General features: G+C 52.8%; 3 protein-coding genes across 9 annotated transcripts in view; 2 read left to right on the plus strand and 1 right to left on the minus strand.

Moving 5' to 3' along the window:
- Window positions 1-3,707, plus strand: part of QRICH1 (glutamine rich 1) — a 41,350-nt gene extending 37,643 nt beyond the window's left edge. For all 4 annotated transcript variants that reach the window (XM_020916163.2, XM_020916164.2, XM_020916161.2 and 1 more), the window contains 4 exons: window positions 331-439; window positions 796-947; window positions 1,280-1,370; window positions 2,814-3,707. In XM_020916163.2, the coding sequence (XP_020771822.1) occupies window positions 331-439; window positions 796-947; window positions 1,280-1,370; window positions 2,814-3,006 (545 nt within the window). In that variant the 3' untranslated portion in view covers window positions 3,007-3,707. The remainder of the gene's footprint in view (window positions 1-330; window positions 440-795; window positions 948-1,279; window positions 1,371-2,813) is intronic.
- A 282-nt stretch (window positions 3,708-3,989) lies between these two features.
- On the plus strand, window positions 3,990-8,868 carry IMPDH2 (inosine monophosphate dehydrogenase 2). 3 transcript variants are annotated; one of them, XM_020916165.2, is made up of 15 exons: window positions 3,990-4,193; window positions 4,629-4,677; window positions 4,893-4,994; window positions 5,108-5,182; window positions 5,515-5,721; window positions 6,207-6,294; window positions 6,367-6,566; window positions 6,648-6,738; window positions 6,837-6,932; window positions 7,191-7,262; window positions 7,893-8,036; window positions 8,121-8,265; window positions 8,361-8,504; window positions 8,586-8,669; window positions 8,772-8,868. In XM_020916165.2, the coding sequence occupies exons 1-15, from the start codon at window positions 4,096-4,098 to the stop codon at window positions 8,791-8,793; spliced, it is 1,617 nt and encodes a 538-aa protein (XP_020771824.1). In that variant the 5' UTR covers window positions 3,990-4,095; the 3' UTR covers window positions 8,794-8,868. The 3 variants fall into 3 exon arrangements, with proteins under 3 accessions (XP_020771824.1, XP_020771825.1, XP_020771826.1); XM_020916166.2 differs by lacking the exon at window positions 7,191-7,262 and having other exon boundaries at window positions 3,992-4,193; XM_020916167.2 differs by lacking the exon at window positions 4,629-4,677 and having other exon boundaries at window positions 4,106-4,193.
- A 774-nt stretch (window positions 8,869-9,642) lies between these two features.
- Window positions 9,643-11,019, minus strand: NDUFAF3 (NADH:ubiquinone oxidoreductase complex assembly factor 3). Of its 2 annotated transcripts, none has more exons than XM_020915760.2 (5): window positions 10,678-11,019; window positions 10,407-10,599; window positions 10,182-10,248; window positions 9,999-10,087; window positions 9,643-9,910 (listed from the first exon to the last, which is right to left on the minus strand). In XM_020915760.2, the coding sequence occupies exons 1-5, from the start codon at window positions 10,752-10,754 to the stop codon at window positions 9,794-9,796; spliced, it is 543 nt and encodes a 180-aa protein (XP_020771419.1). In that variant the 5' UTR covers window positions 10,755-11,019; the 3' UTR covers window positions 9,643-9,793. The 2 variants fall into 2 exon arrangements, with proteins under 2 accessions (XP_020771419.1, XP_020771418.1); XM_020915759.2 differs by having other exon boundaries at window positions 9,987-10,087.
- Between the last annotated feature and the right edge of the window lie 39 nt (window positions 11,020-11,058).

Consider the following 11,058-nt stretch of genomic DNA (forward strand, 5'->3'; position numbering starts at 1 on the left):
GGGGTGTTGCAAGCTCTCTGAGGGATGTCCTTTTACCTGATATTAACCTGGGATTAGAGGAAGAATGAACATCCAGTGAGAGCGATAATGGAGGGCCGGGGTTCTCAAAGTGTGGTGTTAGGAACTTGTTGAAAACATACATTTTCGGGTCCTCCCTCAGAAAGTTGGGTTGGGACTCAGCTGTTTGTGTTTTAACACGCTTTCCAGATGATTCTGTTATATCCCAGGAAGACTTCTCCAGTTAAACTTAAATGCCTGTGTGGTGCTCGCTGTGCCTCACGCCTCCCATCCTGCCATCCTCTTGTTGTAGCAGTACTCTATTCCTCCTAGGCTATGTCCTGCCCAGCCACGTGACTGAGGAGATGCTGTGGGAGTGCAAGCAGCTCGGGGCTCACTCCCCTTCCACCCTGCTGACCACCCTCATGTTCTTTAATACCAAGTAAGTGTTCCAGAGGCTCCGTGCTTAGCCACTGCTGGCATCTGCCCAGTGAAGAGGGTAGAAACTATCCAGATGGACTTCTGAGATCCTTTGACATACTTGAGAGCCTTTGGGCTAGTGAAGCCCTCCACCCCACTTGGCTACATTTTTTGTGGCAACCAGTAAGGCAGACAGCCTTGCCAGGTCCCTCCCATCAGCCTTTATGAGACTCCTCCACTGGACAGTGTATTTGGGTGTGGGCCTGCTCAGATTCTGGGAGTGTGGGCAGCAGCCCCTCTGAAGCACTGATGGCGGAGGGTAAGTCATGGTCTCCTCCTGGCACCCCTCCCTTTGCCTTGCTTTCGCTTGTGGCGCAGATACTTCCTGTTGAAGACAGTGGACCAGCACATGAAGCTGGCCTTCTCCAAGGTCTTACGACAGACAAAGAAGAACCCCTCTAATCCCAAGGATAAAAGCACGAGTATTCGGTACCTGAAGGCACTTGGGATACACCAGACTGGCCAGAAAGGTAGGGAAGGAGGCAGGGGTTGCAGAAACAGGTGCTACTAGCTCTGCTCAGCCTTTGTGCCTGAGGGGCTAGTGAGGAGTGTGAAGATGGGGACTTGCCAGATAGGAATGCTCCCTTCCCTTCTCGCCAGCCACTGACTTCAAACTCTCCTAGAAGCAGAGCTGCCCCAGAAATGATAGCTGCCTTTTCCATTCATATTCACCGCCCATGCCTCATACCCTTTTCCTTCCCAGTATTTCCTAGTTGGGATGGCTGAAAGGCTGAGGTTCCTAATCTGAGACTAAGTGAAGGCAGTCTGATGCCATGTCTGTGGTGGGGGGTATGTTTTATAGTTACAGATGACATGTATGCAGAGCAGACGGAAAATCCAGAGAACCCACTGAGATGCCCAATCAAGCTCTACGATTTCTACCTCTTTAAATGGTGAGGAGGTTGAGTGTGACTGGGGGTGTGGGTGTGGGTGTATGCATACGTGTGTGTATCTGCGTGTGTGTGCATCTGCTTGTGCGTGTGTGTATCTGCGTGTACGTGCGCGCATGCATGCTCACAGAAGCATTCTCAATTCCTAGGCTAAGTAAAAGCAGATTTCCAAAAGGCTAAATATAGAAGCACACTTACTGGTTTTCCCAAAACATGTGCCCAGGGCTGTTCCCTGATGGTCCATTTTGGTGGAGAGGAGGTGAAGGTCAAGGGGGGGAAGGTACAGAGAGGCCGTGTCTCTCACATTGAGCATATAGCCCTGTGTTTTCCTTGTCTTGACCTTTGGTCACTATACCATAGGTGTAGGGGAGCTCCTCTCCTTGGCTTTTGCTGTCTTCTTGCTTCTGCAGTTGGGCGTATCATCCTCACAATACTACCAGCAGATCTTTCAACATTGTAGGTCTTATGTTACTTAGATGAAAACCTTCAGTGGTTTTCTTTTATTCTACAAAGAAAAACAGTAATCCTAATTACTGCCCTAATTACCAGCAGGGCCTTTCATACATGCGCCCTTGCTAACCTCTTGTCCTTATAGCTCTTGGCTGTCTAGTCACACTGCTTTTCTCTACTGAAGGGTATCTTGCTCTCCCTTCCTCAAGACCTCTGCACAGAATTTTTCTCTGTTGGGCTCACCATGCCATCCCCTATCTGTTTGGTCAGTTAGCTCCTATTCATCCCATCCATTCTTCCTAAAAGAAGTTTATCAGAGAAGTATTTGCAGATTCCCTACCTGTTCCCTCTGGCTGTTTCTTCCCTAGCCATTACCACTGCTTGTTATTTTGTTTTTATGTAACTGTTTTGATTGCTGTCTGTCTCCCCTCTTACCCTCATTATATAGGGACTCTTGGGTCTTACTCACTTCTTTTAATATCAGCACCTAGTGCAGGCCTGGCACACAGTAGCCCTTTGATAAACTGAATCAGTGGATGAATAACTGTTAAAGGATGGCATATGCTAAGTACTTAAGAGAAGTACAGCACAACATTGGGAGTGGGAGTGAGTCCAGGTAGAGGCCGAAGCATCACAGCAAGCTGAGAAATCAGATAAGTGAAGTTGAGAAATTATCAATGGATGGGGTAGAGAAAACAGCATAAGCAAAGACTTGCAGATAGATAGGTGGTGAAACTGATTCAGTGTGGGATATGGCTGGACTCAAGTAACTGAGCCAAGGGAGGCCTAATCAGAGGACTCAGCGTGCGAGGTGGGGAGCAAGAAGTTGAGACATCTTAGAGGCAATATGCCTTGGCTGCACAGAGCTTAGGAGTTATGCCACCATTCTTTCCAGAACTTCCCATCTTTTGTAGATAGCATCTGTCCAGGCGGTTCAAGGTGGGAAGGTTGAGATTATGTCGCTTTTACCCAGCTTTTTACCCATATATTCTCCAGCCCCCAGAGTGTGAAAGGCCGGAATGACACGTTTTACCTGACGCCCGAGCCGGTGGTGGCCCCCAACAGCCCGATCTGGTACTCAGTCCAGCCTATCAGCAGAGAGCAGATGGGGCAGATGCTGACTCGGATCCTGGTGATACGAGAAATTCAGGAGGCCATTGCGGTGGCCAGCGCCAGCACCATGCACTGAGAGACCCCTCAGCCATGGTGCATGGGAGACCATCCAGGAAAAAAACGGACACAGTTTCACACTAAAGAAGAGGCCTCCATTTTTTTCTTTTCTTTTTTTATTGGTGTAGTTATGAAGCCTTTCAGACTGCTTCTGTTTCAAATGTAAAAGGAAACTTTGCCCCCTTGTACATCTTCATAAACTTGCTGTGGGGACTCCTCAGCCCATAGGGGCTCAGGGTTTCCTGAGAGCCAGATGTCCTGGAAAGTTGCTGGCTGACTTTTTTTTGTGTGGGGCCTGAGGAAAGGGCTTGGACTGTTAGGAGAAATGTGGCCCCTTCCCTTCCTCCAGAAAGATGGAATTAATGATGGATGGACCCTCCAGGGAATCTCCCCAGCTGGCTTCCACTCTGACTGGCAGACTTCGCTGACCACGGGGGAGCCACGGTCTTTTCTTTCTTCATGCTCAGACACAAACCTAGCATCTTAATGGAAGGAAAATGAGGGGAACTTCAATTATGATTTATTAAAGACAATTTCTATTACACCCTCCTTTATGACAAGTGACATTTTAGATGTTAAAGTAAAAACTTTACCATGCCTTTCCCCCCCCACCCCACCCCGGCCTAACACTGAGGCCTTAAACCTGAGGCTTCTGTGCCTGATGGAATTCTTGTAACATACACTTGTGTATCATATAAAGATACCACTCTGTTTCTCTTATGTATTCTTAATCTAGTTGTTTATTAAGAATGACAAGCACGTCTTTTCAACATGCTAGTGAACAACGCCTCTTTATTTGGGAGGAGTCTGGCGGGACAGTGGAAGCCAAGCCTTGCCTGTTAATTGCTCAGGGCAAAGTCCTGCGGGAGGGGTTGCGACGGGAAACAGCCGAATCCCCCAGCGACTCGGTTAGGGCTTACTGTGCATGCGCACCTCCGCCAGCCCCGCCCTAGAGGCCAATGGGCTCCGCCTTTGCGTGCTGCGTCGTGACGTAAGCGACGCGCATGGCGCAGTGACGATATCGGCGAGTTTATATTCGCGCGGCCCAGAAAGCAGAGGCCTCTGCGGCGCCGTCCTCGGAGACACGCGGCTTTTCCCCGCGCTAGCTATGGCCGACTACTTGATTAGCGGGGGCACGTCTTACGTGCCGGACGACGGGCTCACGGCACAGCAGCTGTTCAACTGCGGGGACGGCCTCACCTACAAGTGCGGGCCTCGCGGGCTCACCTGGGCAAGGAGAGGGGCGGCGCGCTTGGGTTGGGGGGCCGGGTGGGGCCTCCATTGAGCCAGCTTAGGTAGGGCGTGGGAGGCGGGTTCCAGATATTCGTCTCCGAGGTTTGGTTTGACAGGTCTGAAGCGGGCGGGATGGAGAAGGCATCTTGGTAGCGTCTCGGATTTCCAGCCTAGGAACTCCGTTCCCTGGGCACATGGAGTTGTCAGTTTGCCAGCGGTGCTAATGACAGCTGGTGGCAGAAAAGGTCCCCTGTCTCCATCTCTATCTTGTTCTTTACCTCTGCCTTGCTTGTGATATTCGGTTTAGGTCATTGCCCTTTCTGCTCAAATGCCTTCAGAGATGATCTGTGAGGATGGCATCTCAGGCTGCCGTAAGCCTAACCCTTATTCCCAATTCCCCTCCCATAGTGACTTTCTCATTCTCCCCGGGTACATCGACTTCACAGCAGACCAAGTGGTGAGTATGGACAGGAACAGGATCCTGAGTGTCAGGGTTGGATAAGGTGCTGCTGTCTTCTCTCGGCTACCACAGTAGATTGTGTTTGGGGGTGGATGCCTATTAAGGGTTTTACTGGTATGCAGGTCATACAAAGCATCTGTTTTGTGGAGAACGTGGTACTGCCTTGAGGTCTATGAAGTGCTTTTGCACATTAGTCGGTTTTATTTCTTTAGGATCTGACCTCTGCTCTGACTAAAAAGATCACTCTGAAGACCCCACTGGTTTCCTCACCCATGGACACAGTCACAGAGGCTGGGATGGCCATAGCAATGGCGGTGAGCACAATGGTGTGAGGGCAGAAGCAGGGGCCACATCTATCTTTCCCAGAGGCATACAATCATGACAGTTTTGTCACTTTTTCTCTGTTTTCTTGCTATGTATCCTGCAGCTTACGGGTGGTATTGGCTTCATTCATCACAATTGTACACCAGAATTCCAGGCCAATGAAGTTCGGAAAGTGAAGGTCAGAAGGGCGAGGATCATGAGTTCCTGGGAATTTCACGGTGGTGGAGTGTGGTGGGGATGGGTGATTTATTCTCCTCACTTTTTTCTCACTGTGGGGGTTCATTTCCCGAGGAGGAGCCTGAGACTTCGTGTCTTACAGCTGCAGAAGAGGACCACGTGGACAGTGCCTACATTCCACTCATGTTTCCTAGCTCTGGGTTTGAAGTGTTTTTGTGATTGTGATCTGATCCTGTGGCACTGCCAAAGGGGGAGTTGGCACAGATCCCAGGCTTCAGACCAAGAGTTTGATGAAAATGGTTCAGAAGTACCTTTTTTCACCACCTCTTCCAGAAATATGAGCAGGGATTCATCACAGACCCTGTGGTCCTCAGTCCCAGGGATCGCGTGAGGGATGTCTTTGAAGCCAAGGCCCGGCATGGCTTCTGTGGTATCCCCATCACTGACACAGGCCGGATGGGAAGCCACCTGGTGGGCATCATCTCCTCAAGGGACATTGATTTTCTCAAGGAGGAAGAACATGACCGGCTTTTGGGAGAGGTGGGTAACACCACATCCAAACCCTGACAGCCCAGGCTAAAGATTAGAAGGCTTCTACTCTGTTGCCCAAATGGCATCTCTGAGGGTGCTGGTGTTCAGGAAGTATGAATGCCCAAATTTCTGACCCTTTAATAGGACACCTGCATCCCTTCCCCACCAAAGGCTTTGAATCTGCCAAAATATTTGCAGGCATACCCATTTTTTTGCCACTCCCAGAGGGGGCCAGTGCTCAAGGATCAACTTAAGCCTCCTCTTGTCATTGCTTTGGTATGGCTCTTTTTTTTTGGTAATGTGCTCTGTGTACCTGGTGTCACTTCTCCTAAATTCTCACTCTTGCCAATAGATAGACTGTTGTGTTTACTTGAGGAGGGTAGGCTGGATGCAGGTGTCAAAACATGATGGTGTTTGGAACCTCACCCTTGAGCAAGGTCTGTTGGGAGGCCTGATCTCTTATTGTCTCTCCTCACAACTCCCCTCTCTCATAGATCATGACAAAGAGGGAAGACTTGGTGGTAGCCCCTGCAGGCATCACATTGAAGGAAGCAAATGAAATTCTGCAGCGTAGCAAGAAGGGTGAGTCCTCAAGGTAGGAAGGGTTCAGGAACCAAAGACCAAGGTCCTGATTTATGTCTTGCCTACCCTCAGGGAAGTTACCCATTGTAAACGAAAATGATGAGCTGGTGGCCATCATTGCCCGGACAGACCTGAAGAAAAACCGAGATTACCCACTGGCCTCCAAAGATGCCAAGAAGCAGCTGCTGTGTGGAGCAGCCATTGGCACTCATGAGGATGACAAGTATCGGCTGGACTTGCTGTCCCAGGCTGGTGTTGACGTAGTGGTTTTGGTGAGCTGCGGCACAGGCAAGGTGGGGCGGTAGGAGCAGCTGCTGTACCACAGTCTCACTGGGGCCACATTCCTGTCCCAGGACTCTTCCCAGGGAAACTCCATCTTCCAGATGAACATGATCAAGTACATCAAAGAGAAATACCCCAGTCTCCAAGTCATTGGAGGCAATGGTGAGACAAGAGAGGGCACTGAAGTATGTGGGGCAAGAGTTGGGGAGCTAGGTCCCATGTAGACCTTCACATGAGCCTTTCCCTGTTCCTACCTACAGTGGTCACAGCTGCTCAGGCCAAGAACCTCATTGATGCTGGTGTAGATGCCCTGCGGGTGGGAATGGGCAGCGGCTCCATCTGCATCACTCAGGAAGGTAAGAAAATGCTTTGGCAAAGGCCTCAGAGACCAGGCTTTAGCAGGGCCCTTAGCCCCACATGCGCCAGAGCCAAGTGCTCTTTCAGGAGTTACACTGAGTTCTCCAGTAGGGGCAACCCTAGGGCCACACAGGCCCCTTGGATGGGTAAAACAGCAAGACGAGCTCTCGTCCTTCTTCACCTGCCACTTCCCCTGCCTGGCCTCCCCGCTCCTGCTCCATGCCCTCTCTAAACTCTGGTCTGTTTGTTTTATTTAGCGGCTCCCAAGATCCCTCCAGACATAAAGTCCCACAGCCCCAAATGCCCTTCTACTGTCACGGGCTGCTATAGTAAGTCCGGCCCGGCCCACTGGCCGGCCCAGCTGCCCACTGCCCGGCTGCTTGGTTGACTGTAGCTGTAGCCTCCGGGGTGTTTGGTGCTGGCGGGTGGGCAGGGCAGACTGAATGACAGACCATGGTTTGGGAGCTGCTCGAGAACACAGCTCCCTCCTTTTCTGGGGTGTTTGTAGGGCAGGCCCTTCTCCAGGTAGGCCCGGCTCTGCCCCCATCTCCTGCAGTAGGCACAGCTTCAGGACCAACTTTGGGCTCCACTCTTCTTTCCACACAACCACTGCCCTGATCTTGCCTGAGCAGCCCACCATGCAGGGAGCAAGGGGCGGGTCTCTGGGTACTAACTGCACGGTGACCCCTACCCCATCTGATACCAATTGGGTGGGGCTTTCCTGGCTGCTGACTGCACGTGCCTGAGGCTGCCCTGGGCTATGCACGCGCACACGCCAAGGGTGAGTGGAGGCCATCACAGCTGTTTGTACTGTTTAAGGCAGACGGGGCAGCAGCTATCCCAGACAAGACTCTTAGCAGGTGTAGCTGAGAGCTCCTGGATGCTGATTTGTGGCACCAGAGCCTCTTGCCTGTCCCCACTAACTCCAGCCCTCCATTTGTTCCTCCATGTCTCAACAGTGCTAGCCTGTGGGCGGCCCCAAGCAACAGCTGTTTACAAGGTGTCAGAATACGCGCGGCGTTTTGGTGTTCCTGTCATTGCTGACGGAGGAATCCAAAATGTGGGCCATATTGCCAAAGCTTTGGCCCTTGGAGCCTCCACAGGTGAGACCCAACACTCAGGAAGCCTGGTGGGACTCCTTCCCTGATGCCATTCGGGTCTTCCCCCATTACTGCTTCTGTCCATAGTTATGATGGGCTCCCTCCTGGCTGCTACCACTGAGGCCCCTGGCGAGTACTTCTTCTCTGATGGAATCCGGCTAAAGAAATACCGTGGTATGGGTTCTCTTGATGCCATGGACAAGCATCTCAGCAGCCAGAACCGATATTTCAGGTGGGACAGGCAGGTCAGTTACCCCATGCTAACCTTGTACCAGCATCATCATCCATGTTTTGACTTTGCCCATGTTGCCCTGCCTCTCCCTGCAGTGAAGCAGACAAAATCAAGGTGGCCCAGGGGGTGTCTGGGGCTGTTCAGGATAAAGGATCCATCCACAAATTTGTTCCCTACTTGATTGCTGGCATCCAGCACTCCTGCCAGGATATTGGTGCCAAGAGTCTGACCCAAGTCCGGTAAGCTTAGGGAGCTGGGACCTTGGGTAGAGGGGCTGGCCCAGGGCCAGCTGTCCACATCTGACATCTGCCCCTCTTCAGAGCCATGATGTATTCTGGGGAGCTCAAATTTGAGAAGAGAACATCCTCAGCCCAGGTGGAAGGTGGTGTCCACAGCCTCCATTCGTAAGTGGCCAACCCTCTCTACTCCTCTGTCCTTGGGATAGAGGTCTCTCCCCTGCCTCCATCCTCCTGCCCTCATTTCACAGCTGGTTCTTCTGCCAACAGGTATGAGAAGCGTCTTTTCTGAAAAGGGATTATACAGCACACCCCGTCGATTTTTCAATAAAAATTTGAAAAAAAGTGATGCCTGATCTTTGAGGTCAACAGGTGGGGCTCTGCAGCTGCTGCTGTCACAGACACACAAACACACAACACTGCCCTTCCAGAGAAAGCCTCTGGCCTTGAGATAAGGATGCTCTAAGGACCTGGAAGTGGGGGTTGCTAACTAGATTCAAAAAGCTCCTCCTAGGGTAGCTCAAAAGGCAGTTCAGACCAGCTCTGGCACCCAAGAGTTTAGTCTCACACTGAGAACTGACTCTGGGCATTTACAGGGGGTTATGGAAAAGTCCATGGGGCTTTGGACTGGCATCCACAGGACCTCCTGCTAGCTCAAAGTTTGGCCACATGGGACCAGGTTTAGACCCACATATGTGTTCTCTGAACCTTCCTTGATGGCTCAGTTGGTAAAGAGTCTGCCTGCAATGTGGGAGACCCAGATTCTATCCCTGGGTGGGGAAGATCCCCTGGAGAAGGAAATAACAACCCACTCCAGTATTCTTGCCTGGAGAATTCCATGAACAGAGCCTGGTGGGTTGCAGTCCATGGGGTCACAAAGAGTTGGACATGACTGAGTGACTAACACTTTCGCTTTTCATGTATTCTCTAATGTAAATCTCTAAGGGACATCGTGGAGGAAGCACAGAGTTCCCCTCAAATCTGTATGTGAGCAAGGAGACAGACCTACAGTTTAGAACAGGTGCCCTTATTGTCCCCTGGCCTCTCAGAGGCCAAGCCATGACCCACCGGTTCGTTCACAACCCCTTCCAAGAACCCATTGAGCCAACAGCTCCTGGCCAGCAACATACCTAGTACAAAATCAGACAAGTGGCTTAAATTATTAATTTGCTGGCAAGCAAAACAAGTCTTACAGTGCCAAAGGGTAGAGGCTAGTGAAAGCTTTGGGCACCCCTGCATTCTGCAGAAGGTGACAAGGCCCTCCTGGACAAGTCAGGTTAAGTTCTGGTGGTTCATTCTGCAGCTTGGGCCTGAGATGTGAGTGCAGTCCCTCCAGGTGGGGGAATGAGAGCAGCTCCTGTCACTCGGCCTTCATGACAGAGGAAGTTGAAAGTGGCACAGGCATTGGGCTGCAAAGAGAAAGCTAGCGTCAGCCGGGCCAGGGCTCAGCCTGGGCTCCCCTCCCCGGTCCCGTCCCGGACATACTGTGTCCTGCACCTCCACAGCGATGCCCCTCTGCCTCATGGCTCGCAGCACGTGGGGCTGCAACCGCTCAGTCCGGTCTCCAGTGCCCACCACAACAATCTCTAGGAAAGGAAGGGCAGGGCTAGTCTACAACCAGCTCGGTCGAGAGGGTGCCCTTTTGGGGCTAAGAACTTCAGCCCTCCCCTCCTCCAATACCTATCCGGGGCTCCAGCATCCAAAAGAGAGAGAAGCTTTCCTCGGTGATGTCCTGATAGGAACCTACCTGTGTGGGGAGGCGTCAAGTTAAATATAAGCCCACGTAGGTTTTCCCACAGACCCTCTACCTGCTCCAGAGCGGGATGAAAGAAAAGCCAGGTTTGCTAGGGACAGGCAGGCCCGTGACTCCGGCTCTCTGTTTCCTCACTGTAGGGAAGCGCTCACGTTCCACTGCACCACCGACTGCGGGAGGAGCGCGCAAGGTCCAAACACGCGATTCCCGTTGACCACGAAGCCGCGGCTGCTGTAGCTGTCGATGTACATGGCGAGCGGGGACTCGCGCTGCAGCAGTGAGATGCGCGTCCGTTGATACAGCTCGTCATCCGCCGGCGTGAGCCGATGCCCCCGCTGCGGGGCCCTGCGGAGAAGTACTGTCAGGGGGCCGGGAATGGCCGGCCGTGGGGTAGGTGGTCAGGGACACCGCATCCGGGCTCACCATGGTAGCTCCGCGGGCGGACAGCGAAGCGCGGGTCGCCCACGGTACAGGTTCCGAAGCACAAACGCTGCGGTCATGGCGGACCGGCGCGCAGGGAGGCTGGCGCAGGGTCAACGAGGTCGTGGCGTCCCCAGCCCAGCGCGGTTGCAGCGCCCCCAGCGTCGCGGAGGACACCGCGCGGCTCGGCCGGCCCAGCGCGGGAGAACGGAGGGAGCGGGCCAGGGGCCTCGGTCCCAGGAGGCCCCGTCCCCCAGAGCGGCTCCGGTGTCAGCACCTGCCGTCCGCCCCTCCCCGGGCGCCCGCAGGCCGCCCTGGGGGAGCCGGACACCTGGAGGCGGGGCCGGCCGCAGGGCACTACCTGGTCCCCAGCTCTCAGCCATT

This window comes from Odocoileus virginianus, chromosome 26, assembly GCF_023699985.2.
Source record: "Odocoileus virginianus isolate 20LAN1187 ecotype Illinois chromosome 26, Ovbor_1.2, whole genome shotgun sequence".
NCBI classification, from domain to species: domain Eukaryota; kingdom Metazoa; phylum Chordata; class Mammalia; order Artiodactyla; family Cervidae; genus Odocoileus; species Odocoileus virginianus.